General features: G+C 32.2%; 1 protein-coding gene across 1 annotated transcript in view; it reads left to right on the plus strand.

The window, feature by feature from the left end:
- The window catches only part of LOC127720696 (uncharacterized), a 150,845-nt gene extending 128,098 nt beyond the window's left edge, over positions 1-22,747 (plus strand). The window contains exons 12-13 of the mRNA XM_052227438.1: positions 15,180-15,308; positions 18,323-22,747. Of these exons, the coding sequence (XP_052083398.1) occupies positions 15,180-15,282 (103 nt within the window). The 3' untranslated portion in view covers positions 15,283-15,308; positions 18,323-22,747. The remainder of the gene's footprint in view (positions 1-15,179; positions 15,309-18,322) is intronic.
- Positions 22,748-26,163: the final 3,416 nt, after the last annotated feature.

Consider the following 26,163-nt stretch of genomic DNA (forward strand, 5'->3'; position numbering starts at 1 on the left):
CAACTCTCCGTCAAAGTAAAAATGTGTAAAAAATAAACCAGTGCCTTCAACATGGAGCCTTGGCTTACACCGAACGCAAGCTATAACGGTCCCTAGAATGACTAGTGTAAAACAATTCAAACAGGAAAACCAACGGTCTAATCTATATAAAAAAAGAGAAACGAGAAACACTTATGAAGCACATAAACAAACGACAACCACTGAACAACATGTTCCTGACTTAAAACAGGTGCAAACAAATGCAGCGGGTTTAAACGTTTTGAAAGGCACCAACATTAACCTTAATCTGACATAGTAACTGAAAAACTCATAACACAAATTAAGGTTATAATTAAAAATTATATATGTTGTTAATTATAAGTGAACATAATCAACATATGTAATTACCTTTTCTAAATGCAAATTATTTTTTTATATCTTTATTTGATTATATTTTTATACTACAGATATATGTTAATAAAATATGTAAATATATACTTTCATTTTCAAAATATAATTTCTACTACATAAAGGCAAGGCCTATCCAAAATATGCATACATTCTAGATCTAGATAGGTTAAAAATGTTAAATTAAAAGATCCCTTGCAATATGTTTATGTATTTAAAAGAAATAATAATCAAAACTATATACCTCACTGTAAATAATTCATATTTTGAAATGAAAGGAAATTTGTTTGCTCGTGTGTGTATGTTTATTAATTAAACTTAATAACTATAAATATTGTCTCATTCTTTTACATATTCTACTACATGGACCCAAATTGTAAACGAAAGAAGCATAAACTAATTGATAATAATTTAAATGGTTAATCATGAACTTGTGAATAAATTATATTGTAAAAGAGTTGTTCTCATAACTTTTACTTTAATCTGAAAACAAAACTAGACCAATTTCAGTGCAGTTTTTGAACGATAATGCAATAATTTTTTTTTAATATAATTTTAAATAAGTCATACTTTTTTGTGTTTATGCATTCAATAAGAGTGATTAAAATGCTAGACTGTTTTAGGTTAAACGGAGGTCAAGACTTTAATGTTTCAATTGTTCATGTAATATGTGTTTCAACTTTTATGGGAGTCCTCATCACAATAATAAAATATTTCCTTCACGAGTGCCTAGAAGATTTATTTTCCCATCTAGCTTGAGCACAAACAGTACAAAATACCCGTACCTTTCTGTTTCAGTTAACAGCAAACATTTAACTAAAAGAGAATAATTTCTCCAGTCCCCAGCGAAAATCACAGCTGAAATCTCCATCGCCTTTTCAAACAAATGTGTATTTTGAAACACACCGAATGTTGATAATTAGGTCTTTCCACTTTTCTGTGGAAAGACCTATTGTATTTGTTCTGATTATTATTATTATTATTATTTTCTTCCGCCAAATTTTGTTCTCGCGTAAATTTTTTGTTTCGCAAGATGTCGCTTAGATATTTCTTATATAGTATCATACAGTTTATGCGCTTTTTATTTTCACCCGTTCTAAGCCGAACAATTTCCTCTGTAGGAGTTATCTCCCCGAACACTGTTTTCCTTGTGACTGCATCTCCTCCGTAACCGTAAAAGAAAGCGACAAATTTATTTCATAAAATTGCTCGTTATATCCTTTGCATGATTTGTCCTATTTTGACCGAAGCGATATGAATATTCCATATGAGAGTTATTTCCCCTTATGCATTTGAAATAAGTGATATGCATTTGTAACTGGTAAACCATAAGTGATAGAGACCTAGAGTCTGTTGATTTGAGGTCCTTGGTCCTTAAGAATAGAAAACTAGGTCAAGATCAAAGGTCAAGGTCATGTTGTGATTTTTTACATTCAGTTCATATCGCTTCTTCCTAGAAAGAGTTAAAGATATCGACAAAACAATTTAACCAAAAAGTTTGTAGCGACAGGTGTTTACTAGAAAATTTTTGTCGAAATGGTACGCGTCATTTTATTGCAGGGTCAAAGTCCCTGTTATGGTCGAATCAACAAATTACTTATCAAAACTTCAAACTTTGCAGCTATCATGTTGTAAATGTTTCTTATCTCAATTATCAACCACAGTCTACCACTACACCCCCCCCCTTTTGTTCAACTGATTTTTTTTTTAAGTTATCCCATTTTGTATGAAAAAAAAATCGCTTTTAGTCCCGTACATTATACTGTAAAATGCCAATCCTTCTTATGTACAAATTTCTTTCTGAAATAGAAATCCATCCCTGCAAAAATCTGCTCCAACTCATGTATTTTCTGAAATTAATCTATGAGACACGTGCGGTCCGCTTGATTGCGAAATTAAAATCAATATCGTAGAAATCGCTCCTTTAAGTTCGTAAATATTACTGAAATCCTACAATCAAATTTCTAAACATGCATTAAAATACAAATCTGTGCTCCCGTAAACATGTGTACGTAATATGTATGCGTGATCCGACATCAATGACCTGTACAAAATAAAAACAATAGTTATCGTGTTTCTCTGATCAATACACATGTGCTCTGTTCAACCGTCTCCCCTGAAAAGATATTAATATTCTAACTCCAGACATATATATTTGAGCGTCACGTGACTTCACAAACACCACCGCGCGCGCGGACCTAAATTTAGAATAAAACATTCCATATTCAAATAAGGAAAATAAAACTTCCAAGATAAAATTTACTCCGTTTTCCTACAAATTCAATCAAAATGCATACACAACAAATAGATGAAAAATGGTAGTCCGAGGTAACATAGAAACTAGAGAAAATTTATAAACGATAATGCTAGGATCAATTTTTAAGAGGACATCTCAGACGTCCGTTTGGCTGTGCGGGATGTAAAGGTACGCAGTCACGTTCGGTCAGAATATAGGCCTTATTTAAGTTAGCTGCGTTGCACAGAGAAAGTGCCATGCAATCAATCAATCAATCAATCAATTAACCGACCAACCAACCAACCAACCAACCAAGCAAAAAACCAATTAATCATGTTTCGGAGGGGAAAGACCGTTTAACAATTGTTTTTAAAACAATTGATTTATATTTTGTTTATCGCTTCTAAAAGTAAGAAACAGAAAATGTCTAAATTGCCGCCAATTTCATTTTTCCACGAAAATAACGCTTCTTCCGAATAGCGGGTTTTGATATCAGTTCCATTATTGCCTTCCGAAAGTAGCATCAATAGTAGTTCCGAAGGGTTTGCTTTTCGGTTGCATTATCCGAATTATCATATTATAACTATCTGTATTATATTGTTGCAGGTAGTCTATCATCTCATCACATATCAAATCAGCTGACTTCAGGTCCCAAAGCAGATGATCAGACTGAGGTAAATCAATTTATTTTTAGAGGCATTCATTTATTTATTATTGTCTACGATTGACCTATTGCAATGCCAATTCTGCATCCTAGTCTAGTGATTGTAAGGAATGTATTGTATGTTTTGTCGTTTTATCTGTCTGTCATGAAGATATATATGACAGAACATTTAAGACACTCACCTTTTTGTCATGTATTTATTAAAATATACCACATTCATCGTTTTAGCAGAGCTTACGGAGAAGATCAAGTACTGCTAATTTTAAAACTTCAGAAGGTTTATTGATCCATGTCCATGAAGGAAATATTTTAAATTTGAAAGTAGACTGTATAGTAAATGCAGCAAATGAAAGTTTAAGTCATGGTGGAGGTTTAGCAGATGTGATATCAAGAGCGGCCGGTTATAGCTTTCAGCAGGAGAGTGATGATTATGTTCAACGACATGGTAAGTTGATGGTTACAGAATGCTGTACAACATTTGCAGGCAGCCTTCCATATCAGTGTGTAATTCATGCAGTTGGCCCAAGATGGTATAACTACACGGACAAAAGAAAATGTGCAAATGACTTAGAGGAAACTATTAAAAACTGTTTGAAGGAAGCAGAGAAGAAGATGATGACATCTGTGGCTTTACCAGCAATTGGTTCGGGTAATATTTATAAAGCATCATATAGTTTCAGTGCATATTGAAAGAGCAGTTGTTTTGAAGACTTCATAGAAAAGTAAACATGGGCAACATCAACCTACAAATTTAACTAAAGATGTGTGGCTTGTATTGACAAAAACCCTTATTTAAAAAAAAATGGCTCACGTAGAAACAAGTTTCTTGTCTTGGGGAGGGACAAATCGTACTTTTTTAACTTCACTTTCCGCTACATAGATTATGTTTTCTCGCTAAACAATTCAATATTTGGTGACTATGTTAAATGGTTAAATGCAACTGGTCCATCGAACTTGAGACAAAGGATACACCAGATACAGTTTTGTCATATCTTGAATTATATCTAGATATTGGAATTGAGAGTCGGTTGGTATTCAAACTTTACCACAAAAAAGATAATTTCAGCTTCCTAATTGTGAACTTTCCAATTCTATGTAGTAACAAACAACAGCGCCTGCATATGCAGTATATATATATATATTCATTTATTACATCGGTGATCCGTTTATTTGGCAATCGCCAATGGCAGTCAGCAGGGTTTAAGAACATTTGTTGTTCGACCTGTTAGTCAAATGCGTTTTGTTTAAATATACTTTTTCACTTTTTTGGTCTTTTGGAAAATGTTGTTTGTGCTGTATTTAGACCCCTCTAACAAGAAATTTGTTTTGCATGCACACGTAAACAAATTGCGGTTTTTATCCAACGCAACCATACGTTTGAACGTTGTTTTCAATTTAGACTTGTATATATATATATATATATATATCCCAGTTGATACGATATTCCTGGGCATGTGTTTCCTTTGCCTCTTGTTTAAAAAGAATAGTTTTTGATACAGCAATTTGATTAATTCATGCTGGGTTTTTGTGATCACTTTTGGTTTAATGATGGTGAGGAATTCCTACCTGAAGGCATATTATTAGTTGTTAGACTTGCGCTAGGCCTTAAAAATACATTTTATTTGATATGCAACTGCATCAGTCATTTTTAAATCAGTTTTTATGAATTATTGCTACTTATGAATTAATATAAAAAGATTAAATTGAATGGTAGTCAATTCGTTCAAACCGATTCGATCCAAACCTTTTCGTCCCAGAGTTGGTCAATTCGTCCCAAGGCAATGTTAAGTTAAATGGTTAAGTCTCTGTATATTATAAGTTTTGTATTGATCAGTGTACGGTGCATTGCTAAAGTAATTTTCACAAAAGTTGTTGCTATATATTTAATATAAAACTACGCTTTCAATAAGTTATTTTGTTATCCATTTTCCTTAAACGTCACTTTTGTTTGCCTCTTACAAAGAAACTGAATAACATTTTATTTTGTGAAACCCAAACACCAAGTGCCAAATGAGAAAAGTTATGATGCACTTTAGAAAAAACATAGTGTACACTTGGTTTGGTTTCAATTGTTATTTACAAGCATTTGCGATCCAAGTTTTTGCCTAAGCTGAGTACAGGATTATTCTCGTGATGAATGCATAAAATACTTTTTATGTGTATAGTATTAAAACACATAAGCACTTATTATGAAATTATGATTTCTTTGAAAAAAAAAGTTAGTATTTTTTCAATTTAAAATGCCATGAAATATTAACTTGAATAAATTGTATACGGTCAGTAAATCATTTCTAGAATAAACCAAGATTTCAAGATTTCAAGATTTTATTGTAAAGCAACGCTCAGACACATATATGTGTACCATAGAAACATATTTTAAATAAATATTTTTATACATTATAAATAAATTATATAGGTACAACACTCACAACAAACGCAATTAGGTTATTTTAATAGTTCATATGGTTGAACAACCGTTCTATTTAAAGTTGGAGCTAATTGACCAAGCAACTTGTGACGAATTGGTTGGTACGAATCGGAGTTGGAACAAATCATCCAGATACCATCAAATTTAATAAGAACTATGAAAGTATTGTATCAGTATCGTTTGCTCATGTATGTTATTGAAAAAAAATTTGGTATATGTTGTATATTGATATGAAAGGGGATTCTTACACTTTTCAAATCGCATTATTCTAAATCTTTCCTTAGGAAAGTAAGAGTATTAATAATTAAAACAGGTTAGACATTTAATAGTGTGCACTCTTGTATGTTACTCTTGCTGTAAGATTATTTTCTGTGAGACTTTCTACGTAAATTCAAGAATGATCAGTATTGAGGTGTACATTTCAAGGTGTACTCTTGTTATCTTGTATATATATTTTCTATGTTATCATCTGTATCTAGTATATTTTGTCATCATATACTTAACGTGAATAACTTATAATTTTTACAGTATGATAACAGCATTAAATTTACGTGAATTCCATATTTTCCGCAATGTTGTTTAGCGGGCTGATATGAAAAATTTATCACATGATTCCAACTATTGTCACATGCTTTTCCGTAACGCTTTTGCATTGTATTCCGGCGTTACTCGGCACATTCCGGACAATACACATCAATGGTACGTTTTCAGTGAAAACATAACAAAGTAGGATACAAAACAATTATAAGGAAACAGAAAAATATATTATGAAAAGTGCAAAAATGCAAACAAAAATGATACAGTAAATTACTGTATTTTTCAAAGTTTCCAGCAGAATTTAGAAGGTTACTTTTCCAAACCGTTCATTATGTTTTGTTGTTTTTTTTGTCGTCAATATCAAAATATATTATACTGTCGTTGTTCTCCTCTGTTGAGGAATAAGATAGAAAGATTTCAGATGTATTACATTAGGTGTCCGACGTCCGTAAACTTTTCACTTTTTTGAACTTCTACTTGAGAACCATGTAAAAGAATCAATATGTTAAACTGTTATTTTTTCTCCATTGTTGAAGCATATGATAAAAAGATCATAACATGTAATTTTTCGACTCTTGAGCTGATATTGAACCTTGGGCTGATGAAACACCTGATATGAAAAATGCCATGTGATAATCTGATAATATTATCATTTAAGGTATATTTGTAGTTCCAAGAGAAGTCTGCTGTATCCAATATTGTAATGCTGTCAAAAACTACAGCAACATTTTTGGACGGGCAACTTGCCTTAGAGAAATTCACTTTATAGATAAGGATACTTTTATGGTTGGATATATACAGAAAGAGTTCAAAGAAAACCTGAATATTGATCCTGCAGTCAAGTATTCTGGAAGTAGAGTGTCAAATCTATCTGGTCAATCATTGTCAAAGAATGATAATACACCTAAGTATGCAAGGTCACTTTCAGATGATGCAGCTAAAGTAGGGAAATACTCTGGTAGTACATATGGTAAACATAGCCATAGCTCAACTGTTAAGCAAGAGAAGTTCAAAAAGCAGTACATGACGGCCAAAGGGTTTAAAGTTCATGTAGTCCAAGATGATATCACTAAAATGAGTGTAGATGTTATTATTTGCCCACAGGATGACAACTGCTTAAGTAAAGGTAGAATAGCAAAAGCCATAGCCAATGCTAGTAATGAAAGATATAGGACCGATGTTCTTGGTATGAAAACTGTTAAAAGGTACCATCTGCACTTCCTTTTAAGTATGTTCTTCATACAGTTGCACCGAGATGGGATAAGGATGCTGTATATGATAATGCCAAATTTATGAAGGAATTGGGTCTGACCATACGCAATATACTAAAGCACTGTAGTGACAGTAAAAATATATCAACTGCAGCTATACCTGTTTTAGGAATTGGTAAGTATTTTTATACACCCTGCAAACAAAGTTTGGGGTAGCATATAGGAATCACCATGTCTGTCTATATGTCTGTCAATCCGTCGGTCCATCTGTTCCTCTTTGTGTCTGGTGCATAACTTTTGTTCTGTAAAACTTAGGATAACCAAACTTAGTGTGTCAGATACTAAGGTAACCACTTTGACCTTTGACCACTATGCCAGTAAAATCTTATCCAATTTGTGTCTCGCTCATAACTTTTATACTTTAAAACTTAGGTTGAAGGAATTTGGTATGCAATTGCATCTTGTCTTGAGGTGTGTCATATACCAAAGTCCAATACCTGTGACTTTTACCTTTGATCCTATAATAGAAAACCATATCCAATGTGTGTCCAGTACATATCTATTGTCTCGTAAAATTAAGGTTAACCAAACTGTTTATGCAGTTGCATCATGGCCTTGGGTGTGTCATATCGCAAAGTCAGTTCACTTTGTCTTTTGACCTCTATGATAGTTTTAAAAACCTTGTCTGATTTGTGTCCTGCTTATTACTTCTGTACTATAAATCTTAAGGCTGACCAAATTTGATATGCTGTTACATTTAAATAAGGGTCTCATATACATCATTAGGTCACCCTGACATTAAACTTGACCTTTAGACTCTTATTTGTACTTGTTGCATAACTTGTGTACTGTAGCACTTAGAGGGACAATACTTTATATGCAAAGACATCACACTGATCTTCAACTTGGCCTTGATTTTCATTTTCTGAATTTACAGTAAATAAACTTCAGACTGTGTTCCTGGATCAGTATAATTCTTTCATATTGATCTATCAGTATCCATTTGTCAATCAAAAACAGAGACATTGATGTATAAAATGAAAAGATGAAAATCTCATAACGACGTTGCTTCAATACTGAATTTCTCAGTAGTAACTAAAATTCATGAACTGGGGTATCAGTCCCGCTATGCAGACAGCCATAGTTGATATTTGTAACCAGCATTTTTTTAAGTCAAATCTAAATATTTAAATTGTAAAAAAGCTTGACTGAGGTTCTATTAACAAGATAATAAGTGTTAATCAAAATTGTGTCCATAGTATGTTTTGATACCTGTAAAGTATTTGGTTAAGAGCAAATTAATAAACTTCCTGTCCACAAACAATTTAAAATTTAACGTTTTCAGAGAAAAATCTGTCATCTCAGACAAAACGTCTCTTGGCACAACAAAAGTGGAAAAATAAGTCATATGCTGAAATCTCAGGTTATTTGAGGACACAGATAGTATTGTAAAATCTTTGGAGAGCGCTTTAATTCCTAGTTGTGAACCCCCCCCCCCCCCCCCCCCCCCCCAAAAAAAAAACAGGATCAATTGACATGTATGCTGTTTCCAGCAGTGCTGTAGGAAACAGCATCAGAATTGTATTAGTGTTTTATTTTGGTCACTTGAAGATGAACCCCTCCTGATATGTCAATGGTATTAGGTATGCAATTGTATTAGCATATACCAAATTCCGTTTTAATTCCTAACATCACTGAAGAGACATTAATTGTCGAAATCCGGATATGGTGTACAAAATTTTGCACCTCATGTTTTCGGTATACCATCTTTTCCGCAAGTTTATTGTTTTCTGTTTGGTATTAAATTAATAATAAAGATCCATTTTGTTACATCTTGTTATCCGTTTATTTGGCAATCGCCAATGGCAGTCAGCAGGGTTTACGAACATCCGTTGTTCGACCTGTTAGTCAAATGTGTTTTGTTTAAATATACTTTTTCACTTTTTTGGTGTTTTTGAAAATGTTGTTTGTGCTGTATTTAGACCCCTCTACCAAGAAATTTGTTCTGCATGCACACGTATAAAAATTGCGGTTTTTATCCAACGCAATCATAGGTTTGAACGTTGTTATCAATTTAGATTATTTAAATTTTTTGTTTTTGTTTGGGCTTCTATTATATTTGCCTTCGGGTTTATATGATCCGTTCATCCTATTTCTACTCTTTAAAATTCAAGAGTCTTTATCCTAAATTGAGGTAAATTTTTTTATATGTCCTTTCGAATACCGTTTTGATTCCTAACATCACTGAAGAGACATTAATTGTCGAAATCCGGATATGGTGTACAAATTTCTGCACCACATGTTGCGGTATACCATCTTTTCCGCAAGTTTATTGTTTTCTGTTTGGTATTAAATTTATAATAAAGATCCATTTTGTTACATCTTGTGATCCGTGTATTTGGCAATCGCCAAAGGTAGTCAGCAGGGTTTAAGAACATCCGTTGGTCGGCCTGTTAGTCAAATGCGTTTTGTTAAAATATACTTGTTCACTTTTTTGGTGTTTTTGAAAATGTTGTTTGTGCTGTATTTAGACCCCTCTACCAAGAACTTTGTTTTGCATGCACACGTATAAAAATTGCGGTTTTTCTCCAACGCAATCATAGGTTTGAACGTTGTTTTCAATTTAGACTTATATATATATATATTAGAACACAGAAGGAACAGACAACCGATGATGATGTACTCCCGTTTGTGACTACTCATGATCCGTCATCACTAAATGCCTTCAAGTTTATTAAATCGAATTTTCAGATTTAATATCAAAGTGAAACTATGAAAAATTTTGTAAAAAAAGAATCGATCATTTATAAAAGAAGACAACCGACCAATTTGAAACGCCAGCTTACAAAAACGCGATTCGATATAGTTAAAACATATCATCTGTAAAAATTTGTGGCGATTCACGCTGTGGAGTATGTTCCAGAGACAATTATAATTATTTAGAAATCGGCAGGACGAAATATTTCAAAAATGGTAAGAAATTTACAGTAAACGCAAATATGACTTGTAAATAAGAAAATTTACTCTATTGTATAACATGTGTCAACTGTAAATTTAATTACACAGGTCAAACAGGACATAGTGTGTGCAAACGGGTCAGGATCCAGAAACAGCAAATACGGCAACCCAAGTACAGACGAATTCCGTTGAGCAAACATTTAGACATTTGTGCGGGAGGAAAATTCAAAATTTTCCCGTTCTTCAAACGTACGGAACCAACAGAAGAATACCGTAAAGAACTAGGAAGAAAGTTTATAAAAGTTTTTGACGCCAAGCTTAATGCTTAATAGTTACATGAACAATAACGTTACGTCATAAAACTATGTGTTCCCCATAACGACGTTCTTAGTATTGAAAAGTCCTAAGATATATGAAAGCGCTAGACAATGCTGCTTTTAAAACTCTTTTTGTGTATCTAATTTCTAATATATATATATATATAAATCCGGATATGGTGTACAAAGTTTTGCACCTCATGTTTGCGGTATACCATCTTTTCCGCAAGTTTATTGTTTTCTATTTGGTATTAAATTAATAATAAAGATCCATTTTGTACTGGTGATCCGTTTATTTGGCAATCGCCAATGGCAGTCAGCAGGATATAAGATCATCCGTTGTTCGACCTGTTAGTCAAAAGCGTTTTGTTTAAAAATTCTTTTTCACATTTTTGGTCTTTTGGAAAACATTGTTTGTGCTGCATTTAGACCCCTCTAACAAGAAATTTGTTTTGCATGCACACGTATAAAAATTGCGGTTTTTATCCAACGCAATCATAGGTTTGAACGTTGTTTTCAATTTAGAATTATTTATATATATATATATATATATACAAGACTAGAAATAGTGAAAAAGTATATGTTAACAAAACGCATTTGACTAACAGGTCGAACAACGGATGTTCTTAAAAACTGCTGACTGCCATTGGCGATTGCCAAATAAATTGATAACCAGTACAAAATGGATCTTAATATTAATTTAATACCAAACAGAAAACAATAAACTTGTGGAAAAGATGGTATACCACAAACATGCGGTGCAAAACTTTGTACACCATATCCGGATTCCGACACTTAATGTCTCTTCAGTGATGTTAGGGATCGAAACGGTATTTGGAAGGACATATGATTTACCTCAATTTAGGATAGACTCTTGAATTTTAAAGAGTCGAAATAGGATGAACGGATTATATAAACCCGAATGAAAATATAATACAAGCCCAAACTGAAAAAATTAAACCAGTCTAAATTGAAAACAACGTTCAAACCTATGATTGCATTGGATAAAAACCGCAATTTTTATACGTGTGCATGTAAAACAAATGTCTTGGTAGAGGAGTCTAAATACAGCACAAACAACATTTTCCAAAAGACAAAATTGTGAAAAAGTATATTTTAACAAAACGCATTTGACTAACAGGTCGAACAACGGATGTTCTTAAACCCTGCTGACTGCCATTCGCGATTGCCAAATAAATTGATCACCAGTACAAAATGGATCTTAATATTAATTTAATACCAAACAGAAAACAATAAACTTGTGGAATATGTGTTCTGAAATTCTGCAGGAGCTGATGGCTATGATACACCATATGTCACTTATGCATCAATCCTATCAAAGGAGATCTCACATGAATTGCAGAATGACAAATTCATCATCAATGAATTATATATTGTCACCAGTGAATGGGGTATGGCATTGGCAGTCACTGATCAGCTTGACAAAGAAATACTGTTCTCACCATGTACTTCTTTTCAAAGACGAAAGCGTCAAAATAAAGATAATACAGAAGGAACTGATGTTGATAAAGATGGTCAACGAAATAGCACAACTGGCGCAATACCAAAGTCAAGAACTGAAAAACTTAGTACTACTGTACAGGATGGAAATTTGGAAGATTGTGTGATTTGCATGGATACTCCTGATGACCCCAGGAGACTTCAATGTGGTCATGTATATTGCCATAATTGCATCAGCCAGCATTTTAAAATAAATAATCCTGTCTGTCCGACATGTGGTTCCATACAAGGTGTTGTAACTGGTAACCAACCACCTGGCACCATGACAATATTTAGAAGATTTAGCTCATTAGCTGGTTATCCTGAATGTGGACGAATTGAAATTGAATATATAATTGAATCGGGAAGACAAGGGGTATGTTAACTAGAATCTTAATTTTTTTTGCAAAGTTGGAATTTTTTGCAAACCAGTTAAACATAGATTTTTGCATTGATTGCAATGAAATACTGTAATTTCCAAGTAAAGTAAAAACCGATAAATGAACTCGTCTAATGTCGTGCAGCAATATTGGTTTTGACGTTGCATCAAAATGAATCAAGAATGCATAGTAAAAGACATAGATCCTTGCAATTGGTACTGTATTTTCATTAATATTATTAAAGGAACAACTAATCAAAGACATAAGATATTGATAATATTAAGAAAGAGAGGCGAAAGAACCAAGGGGAATTCATACGCATAAGTCGAAAACAAACTGATAATGCCATAGCACAAACAGAAAAAGACAAATAGAACACAAAACACAACTAGATATACTAAAGACTGAGCAACACGAACCTAACCAAAACCATAAGGGTAGGCAGATATTGTTCAACTCGCAACACCCAACATAAATTACCGATAATTAACGCATATGTTAAACCCACTGTGAATTAATTTGCTATTTTGTCACCTGTTGAATATTATTCTATATTTTAATTCTTGGATTAGTTATCTTTTTTAATTCCATCCGATCCTTTTGCTTTGTAGCAAACATTAATTATGCTTCCTTGTATTATGTTTTATTAAGCTATATTTATAAATCTGGCTTATATCATTTGTGATCGACCCATGTTAGATCTATCACTCTGGATTTTAAGATGGTGCAAAATTATGAATTTAATTGATAATTTCTTTTATGACTTGCAGCTAGTTTAAACACAGCTTTAACCACCCACTGCCAACTCTTGACATTTTATTGCAGTAAAGCTAAGAAAAAAGAGGTTGAACTGCTATTTAATTTTCACTACACTTGCATATTTGATATTGTTCCTATGTAAATCAATATTTATAAAATGAATGGCACTATTTATGAATTGATGTGAATCCGTAAGATATCAAAGTTAAGCAGTTGATAAGAATTATGCAAGTATTTCACCAGTATCTCATGCTTGTGTAAGTTATTGAATAACATTTGGTGCAAGCTATGTATTGATATCAAAGTGGATTTTCATACTTTTTTCAAAAACTATTATTCTAATTTTTTCCTAAAAGAAAAACATTACGATCAACATAAACTAATTACTGAAGAGTTACCTAACTAAGGACAGGCACTTCATTAGTGAATCCTGGTTTGACGAACTTTAAAAATTCATTTCAATTGTTGAAAAATACAAATATCTTGATATGATGACACCAACACATGATACTTTTTACATGCCTATGAATTCTTTATAGCCAGAACATAAAGAGGAAGGACGTAGGTTTGAAGGTATAAGAAGAGTAGGATATCTACCAGATAATAGGAAAGGACAATTAGTGGCAAAGATGTTAAGAGTAGCATTTGACAGGAAGTTGGTATTCACCATTGGTGATTCTCGTACAACTGGAAAACAAGGAGTTGTAACATGGAATGATATCCACCATAAAACAAACCCAAAACCATATGAACAGTATGTACAAAAGATTTTTGTCTTGTCAAAAATTAGTCATATGCATGCTTCTTTTAGCCATGCCATCAGAAACAAGTATATTTACTTGTCAGTCTCATATGATTTCTTATACCTAGATCATTTGTTTACAATATTACTGGTGAAAAGGGAGCTTCATATCTGTTCATGTCTTATAATCTTTAAGATGTGGTATGGGTCTGACATAGATGTAGACTCTATTAGGGTTAAGTTTTGGGATGGAAATAAATATTGATAAATTTCTCTAACACTCTCCAATTGAAATTCCCCACTTTGTAGAAAAATCATTATAAGTGAAGAGATTTACTTTTCATGTTTAAAATTTATATTTTCAAAACAGCTGCAATTCACCTTTGAAATATGTTAGTATTTAGCATACTCCTGATGATGATGAAGTTCCATTCAAATTTGGTTACTTTGACATTTAATATGCAGGATTGATTCCTTCTTAATGTCCAAACCAAAGTATCGCTTATAAAAGTAAAGCTTATAAGGGGATAATCCTTTTTTTAAAACACTACACAAATTTGTTTTAAAGCCATATGAACTTAAACACATGGCTTCTTTTACAGTGACAATGAATGAAGAACACATTATGCTCCCACTCTAGGAGTGGGGACTTTATTGCATTTACCTTTTTTCCTCAGTTCATCATTTAGTGTGCCAGTCCATACATTAAACTAATAGTTCTGTGAACCTTTTTTTTTTTATGATACTCCAGAAAAAAATGTGAAAAACCTTCTTTTATGATACTCAAAAAAAGAATGAATGCATGAATTTGTGCAAGGAATATGCTCAGTAGGACACTGTCTGCATTCTAGTTATTATTCATTTTCATTCTACAGCTTTAAAAATTGTCTCCTCCATTGTATATCTTAATAATTTACCAGTATGAATAATTTAATTTGTGTTATATAAGTATTCATAGAAAGTCTAAATTTTTTGTATGTAATGTCAAATTTTAACTAAGGTTGCTTTGAGATTTGACTTTAACTTAAAATTTTTCAATAGTTTTATCGTATTTTATCAGATTTGGATACCCAGATGACACCTACTTGGATAGAGTTATTGATGAGCTTTCTGCTAAAGGTGTCACAGAAAAAGATATAGGACCAAACACGGCCATTTACTAGGAAGGATTTCCTTAAAACATTGAAAGGTATTTGAAGAAATTTATTGGACATCTATATCTCAGTAAGTTAGATTACCTGCTTGTTATGGAAACAATAAAAGCTTTTTTATGAATGAGGCCAAGGTAAGCATAAATAAAACAGACTGAAAAAGAAGTGTAATCTGTCTTAATTCATACAATCTTACAAAAATAGAGATTGGGTGCATCCCCCTTGTTATAGATTGTGTCACCTATCAAATGATTCTGAACTCATATTCAGTAGTAACTAATTAAACTGAAGTTATAAAACATGTAAGACATATAATGCAGAGAAATCTGTTGTAAACTAAGATTCTTAGGAAGAACAAGATAATGACAACCAGAATGTTTTGCTACAAAGGATCGTGGTTTTCAAAATTTGGCCTTTTTTGGTATAAGCTTGCAAGAGCTGGACATATGGTGGCTTTATGTATTCATGTAATACTACTTTTTGGGCTTTTTAGAAGAATTTGAAATTGGACCAATGCAATCGTCTTTAATAATGAGGAGACCTGTTTTTATCTCTCCCTTATCTGTATTCTAGTTGAAATTAATCAATATGGCTCTCTATCCTCATGACAGTATGCAAACCTCGTGGGGCACTTCAATACTTAATTGATAGGATGGGCCGCTGGGGTTATGTTATCCCACCCTTTTCCTATAATTTTGATTTTGAAAATGTTTTTCCCCATATTGGTTGGGTTTTTTTGTGATGCATTGGAAAAATGGATTACCAAAGTGTCAAATGAGTAATAATAACACCGCTGGGAACACCATGAAAGATGATAGATGAAGAAAAATTAACAAACAAAATAAGAAAATAAAAAGTACATATATTAATTCCATCAAAAACCAAGGGTGAATTTGGGGATCCAGGAAGCTTTTTGCCATGTAGGAAACTAACACTCCATAGCGATTAATCAGATGGTGGTGACGACTGTAGAATTTTGTTTTCATATAACAAGTAATGGGAACTTTATTGACCTAATCAAATATTTCTGATAGTTTTCTCCACCTATTCACATATTTTCAAGCTGGAAAATGTGACCTATCTCAGCGGCACATCCTATCACCTTGTATATAGGAAGTGGTCACCCCGAGATGCAAACTGTAATTAGTTTTCATACTTAATGATTATTCATTTTGGGTTTCTATGGGAAAATTTGGAAAAACTTAATATCATATGTCATTTCAATCATAACCATCATTTACAATTTATGCCTTCTACTCTACAATCTCAAACTATAAGAAACGCAGCCTTTAAAAAAATGACATTATGAAAAAGTTTTAACAAAAATACTGAGCTCCAAGGTAAATTCAAAAAAGGAGAAGTTCATAAAAACTGACAAAATCTAACGCTAAATTTTATCAACCAACGGAAGGAATTGGAGACAACTGTCATATTTCTGATTTTGTACAGTCATTTCCGAGGAAAATGGTGGGTTTAACCTGTTTTAATACATGTAACTAGGTAAACCTCTCACTTGTATGAAATTTTTATAGTTCAGTTATATTGACAAACTCTGCCTATGATCGCTATCAAAAATATCACATAAAATACAGTCGGGACTATTAGACAAATTTAGATAAGATTATAAAAACCATATTATTTTGTTTATTTGAAAAGACAATATTTCCCTTTAAAAAAAAGAAGCATTAATTCAATTCAATTATGGAACCGCAATAATGAGGTTGTATTTTAGCATTTATGAATTAAAAAACAAGGAATGAAAGAAACATATTTCTTTTTATTCATGTAACTCTGTTAGTAACAAAGCTATTCTCTAAGTGTTTTTAGAGTTGCATTCAATAAACCATCAGCATTTACACTAATACTTTTAAATCCTTTATTAGTTACATTACAGTAATCACTTATTATACACCCTTTTACAGGACATATTATGGTATACCGTTGTCTGTCCTTCCGTCCGTCTGTCTTCAACATGTCAGACAATAACTGAAAAATGCTTTAACCAATTTTCATGAAACTTTGAGAAATTGTTTATATATATTGACGTCCCTTTTAATTTCATAAGATTAGATTTTACGTTTCTGAGTTATGGGATTTTATTCATATAAAAGGGGGGATTTTCCAGTTTTCAGACAATAACTCAAAAATACTTTGAGCAGTTTTCATGACACTTTGGTGACTTGTTTATATCTATTGAAGGAAGCTCCCTTTAATTTGTTTTTAAATTTCTGATATGACATTGAGGAATTATGGAACTATATTCGTTGAAAAAGTGACAGACATATCATGCACTCATGGCACAGCTCTTTATTTTTCAGCTGAAATGACAATAAATGAATTGTTTAAAATAAATTTCTGCAAAATGTTAGTTTTATTTGCAGTAAGATGAATTCATGAAAGTGTCATTCTCATTGAGAAATAAACTTGAATAAGCCGATGTCTTGCTAAATTGTATTTTAAAAATATATGTACTTCCATGTTTTTTATTTTCCAATTTTAATGTCAGAATTGTAAACAACAGAACTGTTTTATAATAATATCAAAGAGTATATAGATACTAAAATTGGATAAAGTATAAAGTAAGGCTATTATACCTAGGTTGTCAATTGACAAAGACACTCATTTGCATATTACTCCTTGTTTTCTGATGACTGTACTCATTTAAATACTGGATTTTACAACTGGTTAACAACTAAGGATGTTTGGTTTAATCCTAGCTAACGCTTCATCATACCCTAAATATTGCAATGATCCCAGTTCGTGGTTTTTGTGTGATTTATTGGCGTCACATTTCGTACAGGAATGTCTTACGGACATTTAATAGACATACAGGATCTATGATAGAGTCAAAGTACTTGTGATCTGAGAAAATGAAACACTGTAAAGTTCAACCAGTGCTCCCCGAAGTGTTTATAGAAAGCATCATTAGGTTTTGAAGGTATGGGAATTTGATAATGGGGAAACTAAAACCAAACCATAATTGAACTGAAGTTTATCAAATTTTACATGCATGTAAGATTTTCTTTACAAACACATATATATTATTTTGTAGATTAGGCAGACAGTTGTAGAAAAGGCTCAAGAAATGAAAGTTACACTACAACTTTGGAAAGAGATAAGAATCCTGGACAAAAATTTATTTAATTTTTAGTTAGAGATTATACAGTAGATTACTTTTCAATCAATCATAACTTTTATATATACAAGAAAGGCAGGTAATATGTATTGAATAAAACATATATCACTAATTTATTGGATACACAGTGTCAGTACTGTTTTTAAAATAAATAGTGCAAAAACAGCCACTTGAGATGCCTTCACATGTGTGTGTTTTATATGTAAATGGATTAACCTGTAAGATTTGTAAATTTAACTGTATAACCAAGAAAGCTAACATGTCATTTGTTATATTTGTTATTATCTATTCTAAATTGTTTTGGGTCAGTTTTTGTTTGAAGAGTTTTTGCTGTGTATAGCTTAGAAATAACAATGCTTATGCATATATTGATATATATTTGCTTATCTACCAAATTCAATTTAAACTTTAAAAAAGATTAGACTACAGTTATGAAATGTGGTTTGTAAAGTCATTGTACGCAAGCAAAAGCTAAAATTATCTATGGGTTTTATAACTGTAAACTGCATTTCAATGAATTGTATTTCATAATTTCAACAATTTTTAGAACCATAACTTCAACAATGAGTAAAGCCCATAGTCAGCTATAAAAGGCCCCTAAATGACAATTGTAAAATAATTCAAACAATAAAACTGACCGCCTAATTTATGTACAAAATAATGAACGAAAAAAAAAATACCGGTATGTAACACAGCAACAAACGACAACCACTGAATTACAGGGTCCTGACTTGGGACATGCACATACGAAATGTGGCGAGGTTAAACATGTTAGCAGGCGCCCAACTCTCCCCCTAACCTGGGACAGTGGTGTGACAGTACAACATAAGAACAAACTATAAAAATCAGTTGAAAAAGGCTCAACTCATCAGATGGATACAAATAGAAATACATCTAACAAAAACACAGAGTGGACGTGGCTAGGTACTTGTATATCCCAACAACAAAAAGACACTAAGTACAGATCTGAGAGTACTCGCAGTTACTGACAGCTAGTTCAAAGCTAATAACAACTGATAAAAAAAATATCATGCATCTAAGACTAATATATGTAGATTATAGATATGTATTGGGTTTATATAAAATGTTTATGCTTTTTCATGCTTGAATATCTGTATAATTGATTTTTTACTAATGTAGTCTTTTAATTTTTAATTAATGAAAATATTTTGATTTATTCTGTAGCCATCAATGATCACTTATTATAACCAGACATCTGTTTCAATAATCATGTAAGAACATAATTAAACTTTTGCATACAAGATATCTTGAACTGTTATTCTCTTTCTATTACTAATTTTTTTAAGAAATATATATATTTATTGCTTTTTAATAGATTTTTTGGCCATGGTTTTATCCCCTTTTTGCTCTAAGATTTTAAACTTGTGATACTTACTAGCTTAAATTGACCCCTGCTACGGTAAAATAACCAAATAAAAAATCAGAGCTCCAGTTACCCTCTTGTCATATTTGTCTCTAATACAACGTACAGTTACGCAGAATCTTAACGAAGGGATGCTAATACAGTAGAGGCACAGGCTCTTTATATAAAACCTTATACTTTAGAAAAAAGTAAAATAACAAAAATACCGAGCTGCAAGGGAAATTCAATATGGAGAGTCCCTTATAAAATGGCAAAATCAAAAGTTCAAACAATTCTCACGAATGGAAAACAACTTTCATATTTCTGACTTGGTACAGGCATTTCTTTATATAGGAAATGGTGAATTTAATCTGGTTTTATAGCTAGCTAAACCTCTCACTTGTATGTTAGAATGAAGAAGACCAGGATACTTCATATCTTGTTATCACCTGGCACATGTCAGTAGCCCACGACCTTATTTTGAGTATATGTATGTGTTTGTCTTGCAGGATTAATCTTGACCACAATTGTGTGGTTAATTTTGTATGCTTGATAAGGTCCATGCACACTTTTGTTTATGAAAGGATTCAAATAACTGCATTTCTTAAATTATTGTTGGTCACCCTTTAGAAAAAACTTGTCTTAACACACACTCTTGTAGAGGTTATAAAAAGTAGCATTTTATTTATGGTAATTCTCACTGGTTCTTAACTAACATATTTAATTTTTTCCTGTACAATTATAATGTAAGTAGTTATTGCCTTACCTTCTATGTAAGGTGCAGTATTAAAAACAAGTGTTTACTGCTGAAATGTTGACTTAAAGTATTAATTAACCACAGAACATGAATTAAACACCACAACAGGGCAGGTTAACATGTTTTATCACATATTTTGTACTAAAATGTACGTCTTTGCATGTCCAATAATAGCCAGAAGTCCGAGTCGGTTATTTGTCCTCGGGGGCCAATATCCACATTTGCCCTCAAATACCCATATGGAACACCCAATTTTAACTTCCAGTAAACATGTCAATCAAAAACATAAACAAGAGGGCATCTGGAGATGATTCAGAAATAATGTTACCTCACTGTGATAAATATTTTTTAAATGTTTCTTCAAATGTTATTTAAATTTGTGCTAATATCAAACTTAACTTTTATATATGCTTTCCTTTTCTCAACCTTGAAAATATGTGACAAATAGATCATTACAAGCAAGGCATTTTCCATATTGTCTCTGTTATCAGCCCTAGGGCTATGTCCTCTGGCTTGATATGGGAGACTGAGGCTGATGCCAGAGCCTGATTGTACTGATCTTTATGCAGATGGAAGCTATAGTGATGGGGAAGAGACCTATTAATAAAAGGGTCAAATGGTCGATGGTGAAGGTGACTGATATTAAAAATTTTAGAGGAAACAAATGAAAAAAATGGTTTCCTGCTGGTAACAAGGGTTTCCTTTACTTGATTATTTTGAAGTTATACAGTTGGACGATTTTTGAAAGCAAGATAGGCATATTGATTTTTAGGTCAAAGGTCAAGCTCACTGTTTTTTTTAGTTTTCATGGTATGATTAGAATAAAACTTTCACAAATTGAAGAAGCAAGAAAGGAAAAGCAGCCTTTTGGGGTTAAAGCTGTAAATGTCAAGGTCACTGAAATTTTACTAAAAAGAACAATTCTTCCAATATATGATTTAAAGATAGCAGATTGAGTTTTCCCTGCTTGTGTTATTCATTAATTAATTAAGATGGTAGATTTGTAATGCATGTTTGGTATTGATAAGTATTGACATTTTGCTTATTGTAATCTTATGTTGTATAAACTGCTTTAGTGTGACGTGTGATATATATGTTTTTTTTATCAATAAATATTAACCAGTTGTTCAGAGAACACAGTTATCGTCCTTTGCTTTGATTTTCGTTGTCTACAAATATAGTCATATAGTCCCCACTGTGAACAGTGTATTAGTTGCAATTTTTTTCATACCCCTTTCCAAATTTATTTCTTAATGTTATATACCTCAAATGGCAAGTATGGGGGTGAAATTACACTGTTAAAAAATTTGGGTCTTGAATTTTAAAGTAAAGTAGTGATTTGGTTCAGCTGAAAAAAGTTAAAAACTAGTGTGTCTGAAGCTTTCAAAAGACTTCAAGATCCCCTTAACATAAAATTGACCATATTTTGAATTAGAGCTGATGAAGTTTTCGATTATTTTAATATAATTTGTCCCAAAAGTAGAACACCACACTGTAAAAATATTATTGAGAAAGCGCAGGTGGATTTTTTTTTTTATTTTCATTTTTTGTCTAAAAGAAATGCACTTCGAAATAACTGTGTTCTCGGGCTAGTTTAAAAATTGTTGATGGGATTATTGGTGATTTGAAAAAAATAGAAATCTAGATCTTTTAATGAATGGGATTACTATAGTAACTACTAAACTTACTTCATTTACCAAATTGATTTCGATTAACATATATGTATTTGAATATTAAAGAATACCATTTAGATTTTAAGAATTACAATATGCATTTGAATGAGTTTTGTCTTTTTTGAAATAGTATAAAGATGCATAAATATAAACCTTAAAAGGCATGATTGCTGTTATAGAACTTATAAATTATAGTTATGATTTTGAAAAGTTGGCTAGTTTATATATATATAATACATATATAATTTGAATAAACTTCAATGGTGATGTGTTTATCTCTTTAATTGGAAGTCTTAAAAACTGTATCATTATAGTACTTCAATCCAAAAGCTGAATGAAGATTGTATCCCCAATGCTGCAATTTAGAGACCCACCAGAAAAATTAATCCAACCCAGTATTAGCTGTTACCATTACATTCTCATCACCAATTATTCTTAGATATAATATAATTTTGAATAGAATAGTGCAGCGAAGTTATAGTATATAAATTTTATATTTGTATTAATGTTAACATCAGCACATAAAAATTAACATTGTTTTTGTTAGACTTTCGTGTTGCTTTGTTTTTTCAATAAACAATTACAGTATATATTCAGTATATATATATATACATTCTATCAATTGTGGTTTTGGGATAATACATACATAAATTTAAGGGGTTGCTTGTTTGATTGTAACGGTTCCTTTAAATCTCATTGAATGTATGAAAAACATTGAGTTTTATTTTAAAAACTTGATAATATCTCACCATTTTCACCAGAAACACTAGTACTTGACATTGAAAGATTGAAAACTGAAAAAATCAAATGTCCAAGATAATATTACAAAGTCGGAGATATATTTGAACACTCCAATCATCTAAAAATTCTGTTGATTTAAATGGATAAAAGAAGATGATGATATGACTCAACCCCGTCGATAGTTTGCCACCTCTCTAGCCTTTGTTAGCATTGTGTGTTTTTTTGTTTATATTGGTTAATTTATATGTTTCGGAATTAAGTGGTGTCCATTTGTCTGAACTAGTATACATGATTGTTTAGGGACCAGCTGAATCCCGCCTCCTGGTGCTGGATTTGTTCGCTACGTTAAACCCCATTGCTGGCCTTAGGCTGTGTTCTGCTCTTTGGTCGGGTTGTTGGCTCTTTGACACATCCCCCGTTTCCATTCTCAATTCTATTTGTTTATATTTTGGCCTCGAAAATGACCACTCATATCAGCTCCTTTCCTCCACGAAGAATCTGCATGACTTAATCTTAGAATGTGACAGGGTTTGTTTATAATGATCAATCTCCATTATGGGATGAGGGTGTTTAGTACAACATAACAATTTCACGTTCTGTCGTTTGAAAGAATGATACTAAGCCAAAATAAAAAAAAAAACAGGTAACAAAACTTTGTGTAAGAATACTCGAGTTTGAAGTCCGTTTTCAACTAATAAGCATACAATATTTCCCGGACTTAGTCCGTTCAAGACAAGTTGCACAGTACTGGACGCAATCAAAATGCAATCTTCATACACCAATAACACAAGAAATCAAAATAGAAGATTGTATTTGAAAAACACGAACGTATTTGTAGAATATTTACCCTTAACCGTAGAGCCTGGTATAAGAGCACAATAATTTCGTGCACCCATAAAAGGATCGGCCACAAGTAAATTAATACAACTTAGAATTGTCACTTTTATTCTTACAATACACTAGTTAAAATGTCCATTCAGTTATTCGAGTTGTCCGCAATACGTCATTGTCACGTATAGAATGATATAATGTCAGAAAAGAGGATCAAATGTATGCATGTGATAAGTTATTTGTACAATGATACACGAGAAGGATATTAGCCATGGTATCATATTCATCCCAAAAGTTGTATATAGAAGAAAAAAGTCATATATGGTGTTGAAAGGTATTCTGTAAGTATTAGAGTTTCTGAACCTTTTGTCTTTTCTTTTGTTACAGGAAACTTGATGAGGAGTGCCTGCAAATGTTTTAATTCGAATATGATTGTTAGAATATCTCTCTTACAGTCTGTTCGAACATTTTAAAATTTAGAACAGGCAACATTTTCATATAGCTTGATATATATTTTCGTGTCCTGACTTATTTGTTAAGCAAAAAACTAACGAAACGATTGTATAATAAAATTGATAAAATTGCGATTGGAAATGGGGAATGTGTCAAAGAGACAACAACCCGACCATAGAGCAGACAACAGCCGAAGGCCACCAATGGGTCTTCAATGCTGCGGAGGTGTCCTTTAGCTGGCCCCTAAACAAATATGTATACTAGTTCAGTGATAATGGACGTCATACTAAACTCATAATTATACACAGGAAACTAAAATTAAAAATGATACAAGACTAACAAAGGCCAGAGGCTCCTGACTTGGGACAGGCGCAAAAAATGCGGCGGGGTTAAACATGTTTTTTGAGATCTCAACCCTCCCCCTATACCTCTAGCCAATGTAGAAAAAACAAACGCACAACAGTACGCACAGTAAAACTCAGTATAAGAGAAGTCCGAGTCCGATGTCAGAATAGGAAACAAAAGAAAATAAACAAAATGATAATAATACATAAATAACAACAGACTACTAGCAGTTACTGACATGCCAGCTCCAGACCTCAATTAAACTGATTGAAAGATTATGTCTTCATCATATGAATATCAGGCACAATCCCTCCTGTTAGGGGTTTAGTATTATACCGTCATAAAATATATGAGAAGAACATAACCCGTGTCATGCCAACAACTGGTTTTAGAATAAATGTGTTTAATTCCGATGCAAAGACCCTATAAGTGAATCAATATTAAAGCCAAAATATGCACACTTTAATGACCTGACAATACAACTGCATCGTTATTTTCAAGAAACGTGTCTTCGAACAATACAGAATTGGACAGCCAATTGTTTATATGTTTTAGTCGACAATTCGAATGTCAATATATAATTGTCAATTAATTGGAACATAATTTTTTTATATCATTATCAACAAATATGAGGTCTTTGTCAGAGTATTCCGGTCCAAAGCACCTTCTTGAAAAAATAAGTTTAAATGAAATAATAACAAAATTCGTCTGTGAATTTCAAGTCTGTTATCAGCTAGCTCTTTAAAGAATCACTCACTTTGTAAAATATATTGACCGGTCTCTTCCATAACCGACGATAATTTGTCAGTAATTTTGACATAAATCAACTGGGTGTCAGGGTTTTAATTTTAGGAAATATTTCACTTACTGACAGATGACATGCAGATAGAAGACGAACTGAAATCGAACACAGTATATATATAGGATATGGTGTACAAAAACCATTGCACCTTTTGTTTGCGGTATATCATCTTTTCCGCAAGTTTATTGTTTTCTGTTTAGTATTAAATGTATAATTAAGATCCATTTATTACATCGGTGATCCGTTTATTTTAGCAATCGCCAATGGCAGTCAGCAGGGTTTAAGAACATTTGTTGTTCGACCTGTTAGTCAAATGCGTTTTGTTAAAATATACTTTTTCACTTTTTTGGTCTTTTGGAAAATGTTGTTTGTGCTGTATTTAGACCCCTCTAACAAGAAATTTGTTTTGCATGCACACGTATAAAAATTGCGGTTTTTATCCAACGCAATCATAGGTTTGAACGTTGTTTTCAATTTAGACTTGTTTATATATAATTATATATATATATCTATCTAAAACTACCGTGTAAACTGTCTTTGTATATGCAATGTATTAGTTACAAAATGTGTTAGTCAGTTGAACTGTTAAAAAAAATCTGTACGAAAAGACGGTTAAAATAACCGAAAAAATATCATGAAAATAATTCGAGAGAATTATTACGATTTTTTTTATTTCCTATCTTGACTATTTAAATCAGAAGATGTGGTATGAGTGCCAATGTTACAACTCGCCATCCAACTCACACTGTATAAAAAGTTAACAATTAGGGAACGACCATTTAACTCCAATTA

This window comes from Mytilus californianus, unplaced genomic scaffold (assembly GCF_021869535.1).
Source record: "Mytilus californianus isolate M0D057914Y unplaced genomic scaffold, xbMytCali1.0.p SCAF_11, whole genome shotgun sequence".
Taxonomy (NCBI): Eukaryota; Metazoa; Mollusca; class Bivalvia; order Mytilida; family Mytilidae; genus Mytilus; species Mytilus californianus.